General features: G+C 49.7%; 1 protein-coding gene across 16 annotated transcripts in view; it reads left to right on the plus strand.

Moving 5' to 3' along the window:
• Window positions 1–22,752, plus strand: part of LOC139375010 (gephyrin-like) — a 127,835-nt gene that overhangs the window by 51,363 nt on the left and 53,720 nt on the right. For 12 of the 16 annotated variants that reach the window (XM_071116368.1, XM_071116364.1, XM_071116361.1 and 9 more), the window contains exons 2-5: window positions 10,756–10,834; window positions 15,884–15,941; window positions 16,415–16,507; window positions 17,744–17,905. In XM_071116368.1, the coding sequence (XP_070972469.1) occupies window positions 10,756–10,834; window positions 15,884–15,941; window positions 16,415–16,507; window positions 17,744–17,905 (392 nt within the window). Of the gene's footprint in view, window positions 1–10,755; window positions 10,835–15,883; window positions 15,942–16,414; window positions 16,544–17,743; window positions 17,906–22,752 lie in introns of all 16 variants that reach the window. The other 4 variants (XM_071116354.1, XM_071116355.1, XM_071116356.1 and 1 more) reach the window with 1 other exon arrangement.

Raw genomic sequence — 22,752 nt, forward strand, 5'->3', positions numbered from 1 at the left:
TTCCTCTCATCAACACGAATTTGACCATGGAGCGTCAATTCAACCATACATGTTTTAACCAGAATATAGCGCAGAGGATTCGAAACAAGTAGTTGGATTTAGCTAACGTTAGAATCTCAGCTACAGCCGATGTCAGAACCTAGAGGGCAGATGATAAATACGGTGCCTAGCTAAGTAAGTTATTTTTCCTGCAAGCCACATAGTTAACTTTAGTTTATGCACTGAAACCCATATTGTGTATTGCTGGCTAATTTCTGTTTGCTAACTTAGCTAGGTAGCTACAGTAGTTAACTATGTTAGCTAGCTAAACAACTACTGGTAGCCATAAACTATCACATTTACATAAGTATTCATAACCTTTATTCAGTACTTTGTTGAAGCACCTTTGGCAGTGATGGAGTCTTCTTGGGTATGACACTACAAGCTTGGCACACCTGTATTTGGAGTTTCTCCCATTCTTCTCTGCAGATCCTCTCAAGCTCTGTCAGGTTGGATGGGGAGCATCGCTGCACAGCTATTTTCAGCTCTCTCCAGAGGTGTTCGATTGAGTTCAAGTCCGGGCTCTGGCTGGGCCACTCAAGGATATTCATAGGCTTGTCCCGAAGTCACTACAGTGTTGTGTGCTAAGGGTCGTTGTCCTGAACCTTAGAACCCAGTCTGAGGTCCCGAGCGCTCTGGAGCAGGTTTTCATCATGTTCATCTGTTCTTTGCTCCGTTCATCTTTCCCTCGATCCTGACTAGTCTCCCATTCCCTGCCACTGAAAACATCCCCACAGCATGATGCTGCCACCACCATCTTTCTGGAATGTTCTCCCATCTCCACAGAGGAGCTCTGCCAGACTGACCATCAGGTTATTGGTCACCTCCCTGACCAAGGCCCTTCTCCCCCGATTGCTCAGTTTGGCCGGGCAGCCCTGGTGGTTCCAAACTTCTTCCATTTAAGAATGATGGAGGCCACTGAGATCTTGGACCTTCAATGTTGCAGAAACATATTGGTACCCTTCCCCAGATCTGTGCCTTGACACAAACCTGTCTCGGACCTCATGGCTTGGTTTTTGCTCTGACATGCACTGTCAGTTGTTGGACCTTATATAGACCGGTGTGTGTGTGCCTTTCTAAATCATGTCCAATCAATTGAATTTACCACAGGTGGACTCCAATCAAGTTGTAGGATGATGAATGGAATCAGGATGCACCTGAGCTAAATTTCGACTCCCATTGCAAAGTGTCTAAATACTTATGTAAATAAGGTATTTTTGAGTCTTTTTTAAAATGTATTTTAATCTAAGGCTGTAAGGTAACAACATATGGAAAAGGTGGTCTGAATACTTTCCGAATGCACTGTATATGAATATATTCTGTGAATCTATAAGGGCAGACACATTTAAAGTATGTATAGAAAATATCCATATTTTATTGTGGTTATACATCAGGGCTCTCCAACCTTGTTCCTGGAGAGCTACCATCCCTGTAGGTTTTTCACTCCAACCATAATCTAGCACACCTGATTCTAATAATTCGATGGTTGATGATAAACTGAACCAGGTTAGGTACAACTGGGATTGGTGCAAAAACTTATAGGAGGGTAGCTCTCCAGGAACAGGGTTGGAAACTCCTGTTCTACATGGTCTTATGCTGAGCCACGCTGGCTGCATAGGCAGCCCAATTCTGATATTTTTTAAATATTTTTTTTACACTAATTGGTCTTAATCACATCTGATTGATCCGTTCTGATAAAACCAAGATTGAACTCTTTGGCCTGAATGCCAAGCGTCACGTCTGGAGAAAACCTTGCACCATCTTTACGGTGAAGCATGGTGGTGGCAGCGTCATGCTGTGGGGATGATTTTCAGCGGCGGGGACTGGGAGACTAGTCAGAATCGAGGGTAAGATGAACAGAGCAAAGTACAGTGAGAACCTTGATGAAAACCTTCTCCAGAGTGCTCAGCCCCAGTCTGACGTCCTAAGGTTCACCTTCCAACAGGACAGTGACCTTAAGTACACAGCCAAGACAATGCAGGAGTGGCTTTGGGACAAGTCTCTGAATGTCCTTGGGTGGCCCAGCCAGAGCCTGGACTTGAACCTGATTGAACATATCTGTAGAGAACTGCACACCCTATAATGACAAATTGAAAACATGTTTTTACATTTTTTTGCTAATTTATCGAAAATGAAATATAGAAATATCTCATTTACGTAAGTTTTCCCACAGCTGAGTCAAATCACCCTTTGATGCAGGTTCATCGTTTTTCTTATCTACCATTTTCTTTCCTTCTGTTGGATCTTTTTCTTACTGCTGTGACATGGCCATTCTAACACCAACGGCCCCTCTAACTATATCCAAGCCCACTGATGTGATTGACTGTCCTGATAAAATTCTCTACATTAGGTTAAAAAAAATCCTGTATGTCAATCTTCTTACCAAATTAATCCTGCAGAAAATCACTATCCTGCTGTAACGTGTACAGTGAACCTAACTGGGACTCCACCATGAGATGCTACATCTACATTGATGGGGATATCCGACAGCGTATCAGTCTCTTCGTCCGTCCTCATCAGGCAGTTCCACGGAACCCAACTCCTTCCCACCATCACCCTGCGTGTCTGTAAATACAGTGGGCACATCGTTCTCCATTTTCTGTGAGACAGGCGTATCAGCCTCGGAGACCAGTAGTTGCCGCTGCCCTTGGTAACTACTGCCGGGGTTACAGTCACTATCATGCCCGCCCCTGAGCTCCCTGCCACGGCAACCTCGGCTACATTAACGTCACCTGTTTGGCGTCGAGTATGGACTTGGGGTGGAGGCCGGGACTGCCCCGAACCCCCCGGCCCGCTCTCAGATTTGGAGCCAGACATGACAGAGGATCCCTGTGCGTGCATGTCTGCCGCTTATGTCAATCTCCCCACGTTCAAAACACTTCAGACTAAAGTTTTTGTTGGCGAGTCTAAAAACGAGCAGTAACCTGTTTTTACATCCAAGTATTAACTCTCTCATTGAGCTGGCAAATTTCCCGTAATGTGCGAGCTCTCTCAGGTTGCCATCGACAACGAACAGTAGCACGTTGGATATAGCAACCCTCGTAGCCGGGGAGAAAAGCGCCGCGATTTGCAAAACAAAAATACATAATTTATAGTAACAACTGTCTCAACCAGCCAGTTGACAAGGCGCTTCTCTTTCAGTAACACCACCACTGCTTTATTCATTCGCGACGCAGTTGAAAGATTTTCTCCCGCAGCAAGGACATCCTCCACTGTCACAATCGGGTTAGGCAGACACGTGAAACCGTAGCAAAGAGACAGGAACGGCTCCTCCACGTGATAATAAATAAATGTCACCCAAACGACTAACTCACCTGACAATGTAGGCTAAAATAAAATGCATAACTTAACCTAAATCATGTAGGGGGGGGGGGGGGATCATGAAATATGAACGAAATGAACAAAAAGGGGACAGCAACTTCTCAGCCTCCTCACACAACCAACTCCAGAGAGCAAGGGAGAGGGGGAACAGCTGCAGTGCAGGGTAGTAGATATACCAAAAGTAGTCAATCTCTCTCTCCCTCTACAGCTGGAGCTGCAGCTAGGGCTGGGACTATGAGGTGGGGCTGGGGCTGTGGGGCTGCTCTCCACAAACACCACTGTTTAATATGAGCAGGGACTGGGGCTGTGTGCCTGGCTATGACCAGGCGACCACTGAACACTGAACACAGGCCAGTAACTACACTTACAGTACACCAGGCAAATTCTCATATTGCTTGCCTCCATTCGCACTGCAGATACAGTGCATTCGGAAAGTATTCAGACCCCTTCACTTTTTCCACATTGTTACGTTACAGCCTTATTCTAAAATTGAGTAACTTGTTTTTTTCCTCAATCTACACACAATATCCCATGCGACCTAAGCAAAAACTGTTTTTTTTTTAGAAATGTTAGAATATGTATGAAAAATAAACTGATATCACATTTACACAAGTATTCAGACCCTTTACTCAGTACTTTGTTGAAGCACCTTTGGCAGCGATGGAGTCTTCTTGGGTATGACGCTACAAGGTATTTCTGTTTTATTTTGCAAACATTTCTAAACTAGGGATGCACAATGTATTGGTGAAGATATCGGAATTGGACAATATTTGCTAAAAATGCCAACATCGACATCGTCCCGACATCGTCCCAGGGTTTACATGAAATATTACATACACAGCTGGACAAGATGGAAACGGACACAGTGACAGTGCGCACCGTGGACGAGAGACCACGGACAGACAGCTGAAACTTCACTGCTTGACGTGTATGATGAAATCCTGATTGAGAATGAAATGACTGACCGAATGAACAACGAAACAGCACAGCAAGTATGTGAAAGAAATAGGATTTGATTATGTTTTACTGGTAATGGGGACATACGTAAATGCCAACAACATAATGTGTGTGTGTGTGTGTGTGTGTGTGTGTGTAACTAGGCAAGTCGGTTAAGAACAAATTATTATTCACAATGACTGCCTACCCCGGCCAAACCCGGACGCCGCTGGGCCAATACTGCGCCGCCCTATGGGACTCCCAATCGCAGCCGGATGTGATACAGTCTGGATTCGAACCAGCGACTGTAGTGATGCCTCTTGCTCTGAGATGCAGTGCCTTAGACCGCTGTGTGTGTGTTTAACTATTTAACTGTACTAGAATGCTTAAAAGGACGCTTACATTTTAAGTATCGCATCTCGGTATCAGGTTTTTTGGTACGTAAAATAATGTCATATTGGTGCAACACTACTAAAAAAACTGTGTTTTGTCATTATGGGGTATTGTGTGTAGTTTGAGATCCATTTGAGAGTAATTCTGTAACGTTACACAACGTGGAAAATGGGAAGGGGTCTTTAATACATTCCCAATGCACTGTATAAATAGCTTATTCTCTTCTCTCTGCCTCTGCTTTGTTAAATGGTTATCTGAGAAACGTTACCGTTGTACAGGGAGATGCTTTGAAATAGAGCTCAGATTAGGGACCTTCTCTTTCGCTCTGTGTCTCCCTTTCTCGCTCGTTTTCTCTCTCCTCTCTTTCATTCCCTCGTTAGCTCACTTCACTCACTTCCCACGTGTATGTAATACACACAGACGGCACGACGGTCTACCGCTGTTGACCATGAGCCTGGGGATCAGTGTGTTCCTGTCTCTGATCCGTACGTCAGCCCTACGAGGAGCTGACCACACACACGCACGTACTTCCGTCTCTCTCCCTCCCGTTTTCTTGCTCCCTGTCTCTTCCTTTCTTTTTCACACGTTGCCCTATTTTGCCTGGTTCTGTTCTTATCCTTCTCTTTCCTCTCTTTCTGTCTCCCTTCCATGGGTTGTTGTGTGTGTGTGTGGCCTTGCACTGTTTGGTGCGTAAGGCGAGACGGTAAGAGAGAGCACTTTAATTGAGGTGAGAGACAGAAAGGGAAAGTGTTATTGAAGGAATAGAATTGGACGGGGATATTCAAACGTTTCTTGCCCAGGGACCCCTGCTCTGGCAAACTGGGTAGGTATGTAATTCAAAATGAGTTTATTCTGTTATCACTAGCGATATTAATAAAAACATATATTTTATTTTCACCGACCCCTTGCAGTACCTCCTGTGGACCCCAGTTTGAATATCCCTGGAATTAGGCCTTTGACCTTGTACATCACTTGGTTCACTCACTCACTCACTCACTCACTCACTCACTCACTCACTCACTCACTCACTCACTCTATCATTACTAGCCTAGTCACTACAGCACAGTCGTGTCCTCCCTCTCTCGCTCACTCGCTCTCTGTTGCCTGGGGCTGTGGCGCAGGGGCCTCTCACCAGAGAGAGCGATACATGATAGGAGAAGAGAGGGAATCTCCCTACCCTCTCACTCTGCTACTGGTCTGTCTGCTCTGACTATTCTACCCTACTCTACTCAATATTGGCTAATCTACCCTCCCGTCTGCAAACAAACATTTTGAACCACGTGGACCTCAGTTAGAGCTCAGAGAGAAAGGACGGAGAGGGGTGGAGGAGAGGGAAGGAGATGGTTAAGAGTTTTTCCTGACCAAGTTGCCCGACCAGGAAGAACTGTCTCTGGAGCAGCACTCGTCTCTACACCCTCCATGGTATCCCCCTCTCTCTACCCTCCACTCTCTCTCTCTCTGTCTCTACACCCTCCATGGTATCCCCCTCTCTCTACCCTCCACTCTCTCTCTCTCTGTCTCTACACCCTCCATGGTATCCCCCTCTCTCTACCCTCCACTCTCTCTCCCTCTGTCTCTACACCCTCCATGGTATCCCTTCTCTCTCTCTCGCTCTCGCTCTCTCGCTCTCTCTCTCTCGCTCTGTCTGTCTCTGTCTGTCTCTACACCCTCCACTCAAAATTCCATATTCAAATTGAATTCCACATTTAAAAAAATATTCCTTTCATGCCTGTTCCAACTGCAGTCAGATTCTCTCTCGCTCTCTCTTGTTCACTCTTTCCCCGTCTTTCTCATCTCTCCTCTCCTCTCCTCTCCTCTCCTCTCCTCTATGTAGCGATCACTCCTGCTGTCTCCTGCAGGGAATCGGCCTATTTATAGATCAAGGGTTAGCAGGGGAGAGAGGGAAGAGCGAGTGAAGGAGAGAGTGGGAGGGGGGGGGAGACAGAAGACATGAGGTTTGGCTATAAGATGGGAGTAAGGGGGTTAGGGGAATGCTGCAATTATGAAGCAAGTGTTTCAACACTCCCTCTGCCTCTCCCTCTCTCTCTCCCTACTCTCTCTCTCTCCTTCCCTACTCTCTCTTTCTCACTTTACCCCTTCGTCTCTCTCTTTCCCTGATGTGGAGCAGAGTAGACTATGATTAGAGCCCAGTCAGTGTTGCTGGTTGAAATGTCACTGCTTTATAATGTATTTAATAGGCTATAGGTCAGTTAGATCCTTTTAATATGGACCACACAGCCATGGTGCCGCCCCAACACTGCCGCCGCCGCTCCAACACTGCCGCCGCCGCCACCCCTACTACCACTGCCGCCGCCACCTCTACTACCACTGCCGCCGCCGCCCCAACACTGCCGCCGCCCCTACTACCACTGTCGCCGCCGCCACTACTACCACTGCCTCCGCCAACCCTAATACCACTGCCGCCGCCGCCCCTAATACCACTGCCTCCGCTACCACTACTACCACTGCCTCCGCTACCACTACCACCACTGCCGCCGCCACCACTACTGCTTCCACCACACTGCCGCCGCCACCACCACACTGCCGCCGCCACCACCACACGCCACCACCACTGCCGCCGCCACCACCACTGCCGCCGCCACTACCACACTGCCGCCACCACTACCACACAGCCACCACCGCCGCCACCACACTGCCGCCACCACACTGCCGCCACCACACTGCCGCCCCAACAACCACACTGCCACTGCCGCCCCAACACTGCCGCCGCCGCCCCAACACTGCCGCCCCTACTACCACTGCCTCCACCACCACTGCCTCCGCTACCACTACCACCACTGCCGCCGCCACCACTACCGCTTCCACCACACTGCCGCCTCTGCTACACTGCAACCACCACTACCTCACTGCCGCCACCACACTGCCAACACACTGCCGCCACCACACTGCCAACACACTGCCGCCACCACACTGCCAACACACTGCCGCCACCACCACTGCCACCACCACTACCACACTGCCACCACCACTACCACACTGCCACCACCACTACCACACTGCCACCGCCGCCACCACACTGCCACCGCCGCCCCTAATACCACTGCCTCCGCTACCACTACCATCACTGCCTCGGCTACCACTGCCGCTTCCACCACACTGCCGCAACCACCACCACACTGCCGCCGCCACTACCACACTGCTGCAGCCACTACCACACTGCCGCCGCCACCACCACTACCACACTGCTGCAGCCACCACCACTACCGCACTGCCGCCGCCACCACCACTACCACACTGCCGCCACCACCACACTGCCGCCGCCACCACCACTACCACACTGCCGCCGCCACTACCACACTGCCGCCGCCACCACCACTACCACACTGCCGCCGCCACCACCACCACCACACTGCCAACACACTGCCGCCACCACACTGCCAACACACTGCCGCCACCACACTGCCAACACACTGCCGCCACCACCACTGCCACCACCACTACCACACTGCCACCACCACTACCACACTGCCACCGCCGCCACCACACTGCCACCGCCGCCCCTAATACCACTGCCTCCGCTACCACTACCATCACTGCCTCGGCTACCACTGCCGCTTCCACCACACTGCCGCAACCACCACCACACTGCCGCCGCCACTACCACACTGCTGCAGCCACTACCACACTGCCGCCGCCACCACCACTACCACACTGCTGCAGCCACCACCACTACCGCACTGCCGCCGCCACCACCACTACCACACTGCCGCCACCACCACACTGCCGCCGCCACCACCACTACCACACTGCCGCCGCCACCACCACTACCACACTGCCGCCGCCACCACCACACTGCCGCCACCACTACCACACTGCCACCACCGCCGCCGCCACACTGCCGCCACCACACTGCCGCCCCAACAACCACACTGCCACTGCCGCCCCAACACTGCCGCCGCCGCCCCAACACTGCCGCTCCTACTACCACTGCCTCCGCCACCACTACTACTACTGCCGCCGCCACCACTACCGCTTCCACCACACTGCCGCCTCCGCTACACTGCCACCACCACTACCTCACTGCCGCCACCACACTGCCAACACACTGCCGCCACCACCACTGCCACCACCACACTGCCACCACCACTGCCACTGCCGCCACCACACTGCCACCGCCGACGCCACCACTACACTGCCACCACCACCACTACACTGCCGCCGCCACACTGCCGCCGCCACACTGCCGCCGCCACACTGCCGCCGCCACACTGCCGTCGCACTGCTGCTGCCACAACCACACCGCCGCCGCCACACTGCCACCACCGCCTCCACACTGCCACCGCCACCACCACTACCACACTGCCGCCGCCACACTGCCGCCACCAGCACTACCTCCGCCACTACCACACTACTGCCACCGACGCCACCACACTGCCGCCGCCACCACCACTACCACACTGCCGCTGCCACAATGTCACCGCCGCCACCACCGCCGCCACACTGCCACCGCCACCACTACCACACTACTGCCACCACCGCCGCCACACTGCCGCCGCCACCACTACCACACTGCCGCCGCCACCACTACCACACTGCCGCCACCAGCACTACCACACTGCCGCCACCAGCACTACCACCACCACCACCACACTGCCACTGCTGCTACCACACTGCCGCCACCAGCACTACCACACTGCCGCCACCAGCACTACCACCACCACACTGCCACTGCTGCTACCACACTGCCGCCACCAGCACTACCACACTGCCGCCACCAGCACTACCACCACCACACTGCCACTGCCGCCACCACACTGCCGCCACCAGTACTACCACACTGCCACCACCACCACCACACTGTCACTGCCGCCACCACACTGCCGCCACCAGTACTACCACACTGCCGCCACCAGCACTACCACCACACTGTCACTGCCGCCACCACACTGCCGCCACCAGCATTACCACACTGCCGCCACCAGCACTACCACCACCACCACCACACTGCCACTGCTGCTACCACACTGCCGCCACCAGCACTACCACACTGCCGCCACCAGCACTATCACCACCACACTGCCACTGCCGCCACCACACTGCCGCCACCAGTACTACCACACTGCCACCACCACCACCACACTGTCACTGCCGCCACCACACTGCCGCCACCAGTACTACCACACTGCCGCCACCAGCACTACCACCACACTGTCACTGCCGCCACCACACTGCCGCCACCAGCATTACCACACTGCCGCCACCAGCACTACCACCACCACCACACTGCCACCAGCACTACCACACTGCCGCCACCAGCACTACCACACTGCTGCCACCAGCACTACCACCACCACACTGCCACTGCCGCCACCACTGCCGCCACCACACTGCCGCCACCAGCACTACCACCAGCACTACCACCACCACCACACTGTCACTGCCGCCACCAGTACTACCACATTGCCGCCACCAGCACTACCACCACCACCACACTGTCACTGCCGCCACCACACTGCCGCTACCAGTACCACCAGCACTACCACTGCCGCCACCACACTGCCGCCACCAGCACTACCACCACCACCACACTGTCACTGCCGCCACCAGTACTACCACACTGCCACCACCAGCACTACCACCACCACCGCACTGCCGCCGCCACACTGCCGCCGCCACACTGCCGCCGCCACCACCACACTGCCACCACCACACTGCCACCGCCACACCCTACAGCCAGTCTCTCTTTCTGTCTCGCTCTTTCTTGTCTTTTTCTCTCCACGTCTGCACTCTATATTTAGCTCATCCTGTCATCCTTCTCATCTTCAAATCTTCCCCCATGCCTCTTTCTCTCACTTCTCTTCTCTCTCTCGGTCCCGTGAGTGAAGAGTGTTGATGGAGATGTCGCAACAATGTGGACATGTCCACGCTTAGTCTGAACCTGAAGATGATGGATGTGTGTTACTGTGTGTTTGTTGTACTGTTGTAGTACTTACCTAGGCCTGAACTAATGGTTTCTTTCTCCTCTCTTTCTAATCTCCCTACATCTTTCTGCCCTCTCTCTCTTTCCCTCTCACTATCTCTCTCCCTTCCACTCTCTATCAACAGTGAGTGACAGCTGCTTCAGGAATCTGGCTGAGGACCGCAGTGGAGTAAACCTCAAAGATCTGGTCCACGACCCGTCACTGTAAGTACACACACACACACACACACACACACACACACACACACACACACACACCCACACACACCCTTTTAGACGAGCACACACATACCAGTCATCCAGGTCCTGTTCGAGTAGTGTGTGTATGCGTGAACCTGCTGGCCTCTCTCCTCCACCACTGCACCATCCTGCTCTGCAGCCTTCTCAGCTCTCCTCTTAGCTTAGATTGTTTCTCACGTAGCACCCTCCTGACAAGCCACTTTCACCAAGGACAGAGCCTCCTCTCCCTCTTTCTCTCCCCGTCTCTCCCTCGAGTTCTCTCTTCATCCATCCATCCATCTCTCTCCCTCCCTCCATCCTTCCATCCATCTCTGCCTCCCTCCCTCCTTCCCTCTATGCTCTGAGTCAGGGGTCAGGCACCAGCGTGTAGCGTGCCATTTAAATAATTGATTAATCTCAGTCCAATTATGCTGGTGCCACACTTGATATTTCACAGCGGCAGAAGCGTGTTGCGGAGCGTTGAGACACCAGTGCGTGTGTGGTGTGTTGCAGAGTGTTGATGCACCAGCAGATGGTTGTGATAGATGACTCCATGACACCTCTCTCTCATGCCGAGACTGTAATGTAGCGCTGCTAGCTAGCCACCAACCTTGGGCCAGCTAACCGCTGTTTCATGTCTAGACTGAAATGTAGCGCTGCTAGCTAACCTCTAACCGTGAGACTGTTAAATGCTGGTTAATGCCAACACCAGCTGGGCTTGGGCTGTACGCTAGGCTCTGGCCACTATTAACGCCTGACTACTACATTTGACATTTTAGTAATTTCGCAAACGCTCTTATACAGCACGACTTTACAGGAGCAATTAGGGTTGAGTGCCTTGGTCAAGGGCACATCGGCAGATGTTACCAAGTTGGTTCGGGGATTCTAACCAGCAAGCTTTCAGTTACTGGCCCAACACTCCTAAATGCTGGGCTATGTGCAAACACACACGGACAGACACAAGCTCACCGTACACATACATTCTGAGGCTGTCAAAGATATTTGTCCATTTACCTCAAAGCTCAGAACGGGCAGAGAACGGAAACAAAGGTCAGTGAAGAGCCATGTCCAGAAGCGTTCTGCCCTCTGAACCACAGCCAGGGTTCTCACACACACACACACACACACAGCGTGGCCCCCGGCAGGGGTGACGGTGAGTGACTGTGTGTGACGGCGTGGTGATCAAGGGACAGGATGCTCTGAGTGGCTAATGACTGTTGGCAGGGATGGACAGCCTGACAGAGGGAGAGAGAGAAAGAGCGGATGTATGGGGAGGGTGTGGGAGTTTTTACACTATATATACAAAAGTACACTACCTTTCAAAAGTTTGGGGTTACTTAGAAATGTCCTTGTTTTTGAAAGAAAACAAATGTTTTGTCCATTAAAATAACATCAAATTGAGCATAATTACAGTGTAGACATTGTTAATGTTGTAAATTAGTATTATAGCTGGAAACGGCTTTTTCATAAAAAATTTAAAAAATGTATGTAATATGTACGCCTATGTAGAGATGCAACCATCACTCCTGTGTTCCAACATTGTGTTCCAACATTGTGTTAGCTAATTCAAGTTTATCATTTCAAAAGGCTAATTGATCATTAGAAAACCCCTTTGCAGTTATGTTAGCACAGCTGAAAACTGTTGTCCTGATTGAAGAAGCAGTAAAACTGGCCTTCCTTAGACTAGTTGAGTATCTGGAGCATCAGCATTTGTGGGTTTGATTACAGGCTCAAAATGGCCAGAAACAAAGACCTTTCTTCTGAAACTCGCCAGTCTATTCTTGTTCTGAGAAATGAAGGCTATTCAATGTGAGAAATTGCCAAGAAACTGAAGATCTCATACAACGCTGTGTACTACTCCCTTCACAGAACAGCGCAAACTGGCTCTAACTAGAATATAAGAGTGTGAGGCCCCGGTGCACAACTGAGCAAGAGGACAAGTACATTAGTGTCTGTTATTTTGCCCATCTTATTCTTTTCTTTTTAATGGCCATTCTGAGATGTTTTTTTCTTTGCAACTCTGCCTAGAAGGCCAGCATCCCGGAGTCGCCTCTTCACTGTTGACGTTGAGACTGGTGTTTTGCGGGTACTATTTAATGAAGCTGCCAGTAGGCCACACAAGCTCACAGAACTGGACCGCTGAAGTATGTAGCGTGTTAAAATCGTCTGTCTTCGGTTGCAACACTCACTACCGATTTCCAAACTGCCTCTGGAAGAAACGTCAGCACAAGAACTGTTAGTCAGGAGCTTCATGAAATGGGTTTTCATGGCCGAGCAGCTACACAAGCCTAAGATCACCATGCACAATGCCAAGCGTTGACTGTAGTGGTGTAAAGCTTACCGCCATTCTGGAGTAATGAATCACACTTCACCATTTGGCAGTCCGACAGACAAATCTGGGTTCGGAGGATGCCAGGAGAATGCTACTTGCCCGAATGCATAGTGCCAACTGTAAAGTTTGGTGGAGGAGGAATAATGGTCTTGGGCTGTTTTTCATGGTTTGGGCTAGGCCCCTTAGTTCCAGTGAAGGGAAATCTTAACGCTACAGCAAACAATTACATTCTAGATTATTCTGTGCTTCCAACTTTGTGGCAACAGTTTGGGGAAGGCCCTTTCTTGTTTCAGCATGGCAATGCCCCTGTGCACGAAGCGAGGTCCATACAGAAATGGTTTGTCGAGATCGGGGTGGAAGAACTTGACTGGCCTGCACAGAGACCTGACCTCAACCCCGTTAAACTCCTTTGGGATGAATTGGAATGCCGACTGCGAGCCAGGCCTAATCGCCCAACATCAGTGCCCGACCTCTTGTGGCTGTATGGAAGAAAGTCCCTACAGTAATGTTCCAACATCTTCCCAGAAGAGTGGAGGCTGTTATAGCAGCAAAGGAGGGACCACCTCCATATTAATGCCCATGATTTTGGAATGAGATGTTCGAAGAGCAGGTGTCCACATACTTTTGATCATGTAGTGTAGCTGGGGATGTTCCTGATACAACACTCCCTTCAACATGTTTCACTTGCTCCCTGTTTCCTGCCAAATTCCTCCCCTCCTTTCCTCAATCCCTCTCTCCCTCCACCTCCATCCCTCTCTCCCGCTAACCTCATCAGTCCCTCCAGTAAAGGTCTGAGACGTTTGAAGGTGTCGCTGGTCATTTAAGTGATGCTGGCTGTGGCCCCTGACCTTCTGCTTCTCCCTTCATCCCGCTCTCCAGCCTTCCTATATCATTCACATCATTAAAGGTCTGAGACGTTTGAAGGTGTCCGAATCAATGTGACGCTAGTCGTTTAGTGACGTCATTTTGTATAATGGCCCCTAGGAGCAGTGCTGTCACCTCAGGTGGCTGCTGCAATTATACAGACAGACAGACGGGGAAAGAGGAAGGCAGACAGACAGACGGACGTGCCAATGTTACTAATGAGAGCCGATAAGAATAGAGAGGCGATAAATCACACTGACACCGATGACACTTGCCTCTCCTTCACACCAATGACATGGAGCTAGATACCTGGCTCTGCTCCGGACACTGATGGGTTAGGACCCATCACGAAGGAGGGAGGGAGAGCGAGATGGATGGAGAGGGACAAGTAGAGCGCAATGGGGGGAGAGAGAGGTTAGTTGATGTATGTGTACGGCTGCACATTTGTGAGATTTGTTCAAGTGTAGCTTTTAGCTGGCCTGACCGAGTAGTTAGGGAGACGAGGTGGAGGGAGAATGAGGAAAGAGGGAGGCAGAGAGATCTATTCCACTTGCTTTGGCAATGTAAACATATGTTTTCCATGCCAATAAAGCTCTTTTTAATTGAATTAAATTGATACAGGGACAAAGGGGGAGAGAGAGAGAGAGAGAGAGAGAGAGAGAAAGGGAGTAGCAGATTGAGCTTATTAATGGAGCTGTCCTAGAACAGAGCAGATCTGCACAGCTGGGACGCAGCAGCTGTAGACAAGGGCAGGGGGTAGTATATACACACACACACACAGAAATCGCTCAACCTTGTGTAAAAACACAACAAACACACCAATCTCTCTATCCTCCCTCCCTCTTTCTCCCCCTCTTCCCCCTTCTGTCATTACTGCTCTCCAGTTATTCCTAATTGCCTTCTCCTTCTCTATCTCGTTAGTTTCTTGTCCTTTCATTCTTCAAGCCTAGAATAATCAGGAGTTTCGGGCAGCATTCACCCAGCCCCTAAAATCAATCAGATCAGGTGGGCATCTCGACTAGAAGCCCTGCTGTTAAAGACAAACAGATGAGATGACAGAACCTTCCCTTTTAAAACCACATTGTTACTGCTAAAAGTGTCATTCCAAGTGTGGATGGGGGGGTGTGTGTGTGTGTGTGTGTGCGCATGTGCGAGTCTACTTAACCCCAGAAGCCCCTCATCCCTATTTTAAGATTTGTGGAGTACCTCACCCCAAACACACAATCCACACACACAACACAAGTGGTTTCCTGGATGAATGAAAACCTGCTTGTTTAACATGTTCTCATATTTGTATGTCTCAATTTAGTTTGTTTGAATCTGTTGTGACTCACTTTTTCTTTTTTTTTCTTTTTTTGATTTTCATGGTTTTAAAATAACATATTTTTTGTTGGAGATTACTAGTGAGGAGAACACGACTGTGTAGTTCTTTCCCAGGTGTGGTAAATAAATGCGCCACTGGTAGGCGCCAGTGGACACGATTTGACTTGAACTAATGGTCTCATGGCATTCTCTCCCCTCAGCTCAGAGAAACACAATCACTCTTTTAAAAAGAGCGAACACTGACTTATCTTTAAGCCTCTGTTTCTGGAGAGTCAGTTGTATTTTACCTGCACACACAGATCACTCGCAAGCTCAGAACTTAAGAGTACGGATTTGTTCAGGGTAACTCTTTTTCATCTTGCTCTCGCCCACTTACTTTTGCTACATATATCTTCACTCCCTGTTTTGTGTTTGCCTTTTTCTCTACCCCCTTCCCCTCGCTTTCTGTCTCTAGTGAGTTCGTGAAGTCTGAATATGAACTAACTATGTTGTTGTTTTGTGCTTTTCATCCACAGGCTCGGAGGCATCATATCTTCCTACAAAATAGTCCCAGATGAGATCGACGAGATTAAGGTGAAGATCTCCTCCCTCCTTTATTTATCTCTCTCTTACAACCCTCCCTCTCTCTCTCTCTCCCCCCTTTAACTGCATGCTTCATGCTGCCCACTAGAGCCCACCTCAGGCTGTAGTTCAAAGGTGACACCATTTTGTATTCTCACATGTATTCTCTCTCACTACATGAAACAACTGTTGTGGTTTGAAATACCTATCTTGGAAACAGTTGTTCCACACAATGGGTGCATCTCAATTGTCTTTCAATGATGCCTCGCATCCTCTCTCTCCTTGCCTCCTTTTCAAAAGACAGAGGTCTGATCTTCTCCAATGCGTTTTGAGAAAGAGGACATGAGGAATCAAGGAAAGACCATTGAGATTCACCCGCCTTTGTTGTCTGTATGATTGACACTGCTTCCAGCCAATAGGGTGGTAATTTCTGTGATTTACGCTGCTCCCAGCCAATAGCCTGTCTCTCTTCTCTGTTTTCTCAGGAGACATTGGTGGACTGGTGTGATGAGAAAGAGCTGAACCTGATCCTGACCACAGGGGGTACAGGCTTCGCCCCTCGTGATGTCACTCCCGAGGTACATGGGGACCCCAAAGTTTGTGTTTGTGTCCATGTGAGTGTGGATGAGTGTCGACCCTAGATGTAGTGTAAGCCGATGTAGCTGTGATTGCACGTGTGTGTGTTGGTTGGCACCTGCATGCATGGTCAGTGTGCATGTTTATGTGTGTATTGTGTTTGTCAAACCGTAGATTGTCTTATGCTTTGTCAGGTTTGTCACATTACAGATAAATGAAACATTTTGTTTCATTCTGTTATACATCTTGCATATTTTGGAAATGTGTGTATGAGTGTCATATTTTATGGTTGTTGTGTGTGTGAGAGGGAAAGCGCGGGATTGCTGCTGGCTGTAAATGTCGTTTCTCTCTCTTTCTCTCCCCTCCTCTCTCCTCTCTTCCTTTGATCCGTCCTCCTCTCTTTCTCTACTAATGTGCATGTTTGAAGTAGCATTCAACTTGAGGACACACAACGTCACTATTCTTAAATCAATTCCACTCTCTTCTCCCCCCCCCCCCTCACTGGGATAGAACTAACAGGGGCTGCCAGAGGGCATTTCTCCCTAGGGGATTGAGGGGTTAACAGGGGGTTACACACACACACACACACACACACACACACACACACACACACACACACAGGTGAAGGGGGTTTGAGCTAAAGAAAGAAACATCAGAGATGAAAGGAATCACTGTTCTAAAGATGTCAACATGTTATCTGCCTGTTTGTCTGTGGCTCCTGCTCATTGGAGTAGCTACCCTAATCACAAGGGTGTTAGCAGTGGATGTGGCAGTTGTATACTTAAGCAATAAGGTACGAGGGAGTGTGATATATGGCTAATATACCACGGCTAAGGGCTGTTCTTATGCACAACTCAAAACGGAATGCCTGGATACAACCCTTAGCCGTGGTATATTGGCCACAAACCCCTGAGGTGCCTTATTGGTGTTATAAACTGGTTACCAACGTAATTAGAGCAGTAAAAAGACATGTTTTGTCATACCCGTGGTATGTGGTCTGATATACCACGGCTATCAGCCAATCAGCATTCAGGGCTCAAACCACCCAGTTTATAATACAGTAGATTAAGCAGTAGCTGTTGCTTGTTGCTAACCCTGCTATACTGTAGGGGCACGTTATGTGGAGTGTAGGCAGGTGATGACAACTGTACTATGCACTGTCTGTGCCGTATAGTAAAGTAATTATGTGTCCCCCCCCTCCCACTCTCTCCGTCCCTTGCTCCCTCCCCATGCCGCAGGCCACCAGAGAGGTGATAGAGCGCGAGGCCCCAGGGATGGCGCTGGCTATGCTGATGGGCTCGCTTCAGGTCACACCTCTGGGCATGCTCTCCAGGCCTGTCTGTGGAATCCGAGGGAAAACCCTCATCATCAACCTACCTGGCAGCAAGAAGGGCTCACAGGTGAGATCTGATGTGTGCACGTTCAAGTTTTTATTTGTCACATGAACAAGTACAGCGAAATGCTTAACTTGCCCAACCCAACAGTTCGGTATTCTGTACCAAAAAAGTATAAGAAATAAGAGGAGAAGCTATGTACAGGGTCAGTACCAAATGTGCAGGGATACTGGAGTACCGAGGTAGATATGTGCAGAGACAAGGAGAAAGTAACAGGATAAATAATCATCCTAGTTTTGTCAACAGCATAAGTGGTGGGTGGAGTGTGTGCGTAGTGCGTGTGCGCGTAGTGATTGTGTGTCAGTGTGGGCGTGATAGGTGGATATACTTGTAAAAGGGGCTGAAAAGTGACTGGTAGCAGGAGTATACAAATACTATACTAATGGTAATATATATGTAAACAGGAGTCATACAGGCACGTGGAGGCCACACACACTACTGAGCCTCATTTTGACTTGTTTTAAGGACATTACATCAAAGTTGGATCAGCCTGTAGTGTGGTTTTCCACTTTTATTTTTTATTTTTATTTCACCTTTATTTAACCAGGTAGGCTAGTTGAGAACAAGTTCTCATTTGCAACTGCGACCTGGCCAAGATAAGGCATAGCAGTGTGAACAGACAACACAGACTTACACATGGAGTAAACAATTAACAAGTCAATAACACAGTAGAAAAAAGGGGAGTCTATATATACATTGTGTGCAAAAGGCATGAGAAGGTAGGCAAATAATTACAATTATGCAGATTAACACTGGAGTGATAAATGATCAGAGAGTTATGTACAGGTACAGAGATATTGGTGTGCAAAAGAGCAGAAAAATAAATAAATAAAAACAGTATGGGGATGAGGTAGGTGAAAATGGGTGGGCTATTTACCAGTAGACTATGTACAGCTGCAGCGATCGGTTAGCTGCTCAGATAGCAGATGTTTGAAGTTGGTGAGGGAGATAAAAGTCTCCAACTTCAGCGATTTTTGCAATTCGTTCCAGTCACAGGCAGCAGAGAACTGGAACGAAAGGCGGCCAAATGAGGTGTTGGCTTTAGGGATGATCAGTGAGATACACCTGCTGGAGCGCGTGCTACGGATGGGTGTTGCCATCGTAACCAGTGAACTGAGATAAGGCGGAGCTTTACCTAGCATGGACTTGTAGATGACCTGGAGCCAGTGGGTCTGGCGACGAATATGTAGCGAGGGCCAGCCGACTAGAGCAAACAAGTCGCAGTGGTGGGTGGTGTAAGGTGCTTTAGTGACAAAACGGATGGCACTGTGATAAACTGCATCCAGTTTGCTGAGTAGAGTGTTGGAAGCAATTTTGTAGATGACATCGCCGAAGTCGAGGATCGGTAGGATAGTCAGTTTTACTAGGGTAAGTTTGGCGGCGTGAGTGAAGGAGGCTTTGTTGCGGAATAGAAAGCCGACTCTTGATTTGATTTTCGATTGGAGATGTTTGATATGGGTCTGGAAGGAGAGTTTAGAGTCTAGCCAGACACCTAGGTACTTGTAGATGTCCACATATTCAAGGTCGGAACCATCCAGGGTGGTGATGCTGGTCAGGCGTGCGGGTGCAGGCAGCAAACGGTTGAAAAGCATGCATTTGGTTTTACTAGCGTTTAAGAGCAGTTGGAGGCCACGGAAGGAGTGCTGTATGGCATTGAAGCTCGTTTGGAGGTTAGATAGCACAGTGTCCAAGGACGGGCCGGAAGTATATAGAATGGTGTCGTCTGCGTAGAGGTGGATCAGGGAATCGCCCGCAGCAAGAGCAACATCATTGATATATACAGAGAAAAGAGTCGGCCCGAGAATTGAACCCTGTGGCACCCCCATAGAGACTGCCAGAGGACCGGACAGCATGCCCTCCGATTTGACACACTGAACTCTGTCTGCAAAGTAATTGGTGAACCAGGCAAGGCAGTCATCCGAAAAACCGAGGCTACTGAGTCTGCCGATAAGAATACGGTGATTGACAGAGTCGAAAGCCTTGGCAAGGTCTATGAAGACGGCTGCACAGTACTGTCTTTTATCGATGGCGGTTATGATATCGTTTAGTACCTTGAGCGTGGCTGAGGTACACCTGTGACCGGCTCGGAAACCAGATTGCACAGCGGAGAAGGTACGGTGGGATTCGAGATGGTCAGTGACCTGTTTGTTGACTTGGCTTTCGAAGACCTTAGATAGGCAGGGCAGGATGGATATAGGTCTGTAACAGTTTGGGTCCAGGGTGTCGCCCCCTTTGAAGAGGGGGATGACTGCGGCAGCTTTCCAATCCTTGGGGATCTCAGACGATATGAAAGAGAGGTTGAACAGGCTGGTAATAGGGGTTGCGACAATGGCGGCGGATAGTTTCAGGAATAGAGGGTCCAGATTGTCAAGCCCAGCTGATTTGTACAGGTCCAGGTTTTGCAGTTCTTTCAGAACATCTGCTATCTGGATTTGGGTAAAGGAGAACCTGGAGAGGCTTGGGCGAGTAGCTGCGGGGGGGGGGGGGAGCTGTTGGCCGAGGTTGGAGTAGCCAGGCTGAAGGCATGGCCAGCCGTTGAGAAATGCTTGTTGAAGTTTTCGATAATCATGGATTTATCGGTGGTGACCGTGTTACCTAGCCTCAGTGCAGTGGGCAGCTGGGAGGAGGTGCTCTTGTTCTCCATGGACTTCAGTGTCCCAGAACTTTTTGGAGTTGGAGCTACAGGATGCAAACTTCTGCCTGAAGAATTTGGCTTTAGCTTTCCTGACTGACTGTGTGTATTGGTTCCTGACTTCCCTGAACAGTTGCATATCGCGGGGACTATTCGATGTTAGTGCAGTCCGCCACAGGATGTTTTTGTGCTGGTCGAGGGCAGTCAGGTCTGGAGTGAACCAGGGGCTATATCTGTTCTTAGTTCTGCATTTTTTGAACGGAGCATGCTTATCTAAAATGGTGAGGAAGTTACTTTTAAAGAAGGACCAGGCATCCTCAACTGACGGGATGAGGTCAATGTCCTTCCAGGATACCCGGGCCAGGTCGATTAGAAAGGCCTGCTCACAGAAGTGTTTTAGGGAGCGTTTGACAGTGATGAGGGGTGGTCGTTTGACTGCGGCTCCGTAGCGGATACAGGCAATGAGGCAGTGATCGCTGAGATCCTGGTTGAAGACAGCGGAGGTGTATTTGGAGGGCCAGTTGGTCAGGATGACGTCTATGAGGGTGCCCTTGTTTACAGAGTTAGGGTTGTACCTGGTGGGTTCCTTGATGATTTGAGTGAGATTGAGGGCATCTAGCTTAGATTGTAGGACTGCCGGGGTGTTAAGCATATCCCAGTTTAGGTCACCTAACAGAACAAACTCTGAAGCTAGATGGGGGGCGATCAATTCACAAATGGTGTCCAGGGCACAGCTTGGAGCTGAGGGGGGTCGGTAGCAGGCGGCAACAGTGAGAGACTTATTTCTGGAGAGAGTAATTTTCAAAATTAGTAGTTCGAACTGTTTGGGTATGGACCTGGAAAGTATGACATTACTTTGCAGGCTATCTCTGCAGTAGACTGCAACTCCTCCCCCTTTGGCAGTTCTTGACGGAAGATGTTATAGTTGGGTATGGAAATCTCAGAATTTTTGGTGGCCTTCCTGAGCCAGGATTCAGACACGGCAAGGACATCAGGGTTAGCAGAGTGTGCTAGAGCAGTGAGTAAGACAAACTTAGGGAGGAGGCTTCTGATGTTGACATGCATGAAACCAAGGCTTTTTCGATCACAGAAGTCAACAAATGAGGGTGCCTGGGGACATGCAGGGCCTGGGTTTACCTCCACATCACCCGCGGAACAGAGAAGGAGTAGTATGGGGGTGCGGCTGAAGGCTATCAAAACTGGTCGCCTAGGGCGTTGGGGACAGAGAATAAGAGGAGCAGGTTTCTGGGCATGGTAGAATATATTCAGGGCATAATGCGCAAACATGGGTATGGTGGGGTGCGGGTACAGCGGCGGTAAGCCCAGGCACTGGGTGATGATGAGAGAGGTTGTATCTCTGGACATGCTGGTTGTAATGGGTGAGGTCACCGCATGTGTGGGGGGTGGGACAAAGGAGGTATTAGGGGTATAAAGAGTGGAACTAGGGGCTCCATTGTAAACTAAAACAATGATAACTAACCTGCACAACAGTATACAAGGCATATTGACATTTGAGAGAGACATACAGCGAGGCATACAGTAATCACAGGTGTTGAATTGGGAGAGCTAGCTAAAACAGTAGGTGAGACAACAACAGCTAATCAGCTAGCACAACAACAGCAGGTAGAATGGCGATTGACTAGGCAGAGAGGGTCGGATTAACTACACACAGAGCCTGAGTGCGGCTGGGGCCGACAGATAAAACATAAACAAGCAGAATGGATTACCGTGATTAATGGACAGTCCAGCATGCATCAGCTATGTAGCCAAGTGATCAGTGTCCAGGGGGCAGCGGTGGATGGGGCAGGGAAGCTGGACTGGCGAGTGTTATCCAGGTTAGAAAACTAACAATGACTAAATAGCTTGTAGCCAGTTAGCTGGTTAGCTTCTGGAGGTTCTTGAGTGTGTTCTAAAAATGTAAAAATAATAGCGGTTCCGTATCACATTGGGTGAGGCAGGTTACCGGAAGGTATAAACAAATTAAAAATCGAAAAGGGATAGAAAGTAAATATGGGTTCAGTGAGTGTTTGGGACGCGCCGATTCAGACGGTTAGCAGGCCTATGCTAACAAGCTAACAGTTAGTAGACGGTGCTAAACACGGTAGCAGTTAGCGGACCGGGCTAAACAAGCTAGCAGTTAGCAGGCCGAATTTGCAAGCAAGGAGATAGCAAGGGCTAGAGAGTTAGCCTTTGGGGACGTCGCGATGGGGGGAGTCTGTTT

This window comes from Oncorhynchus clarkii, chromosome 19 (assembly GCF_045791955.1).
Source record: "Oncorhynchus clarkii lewisi isolate Uvic-CL-2024 chromosome 19, UVic_Ocla_1.0, whole genome shotgun sequence".
NCBI classification, from domain to species: domain Eukaryota; kingdom Metazoa; phylum Chordata; class Actinopteri; order Salmoniformes; family Salmonidae; genus Oncorhynchus; species Oncorhynchus clarkii.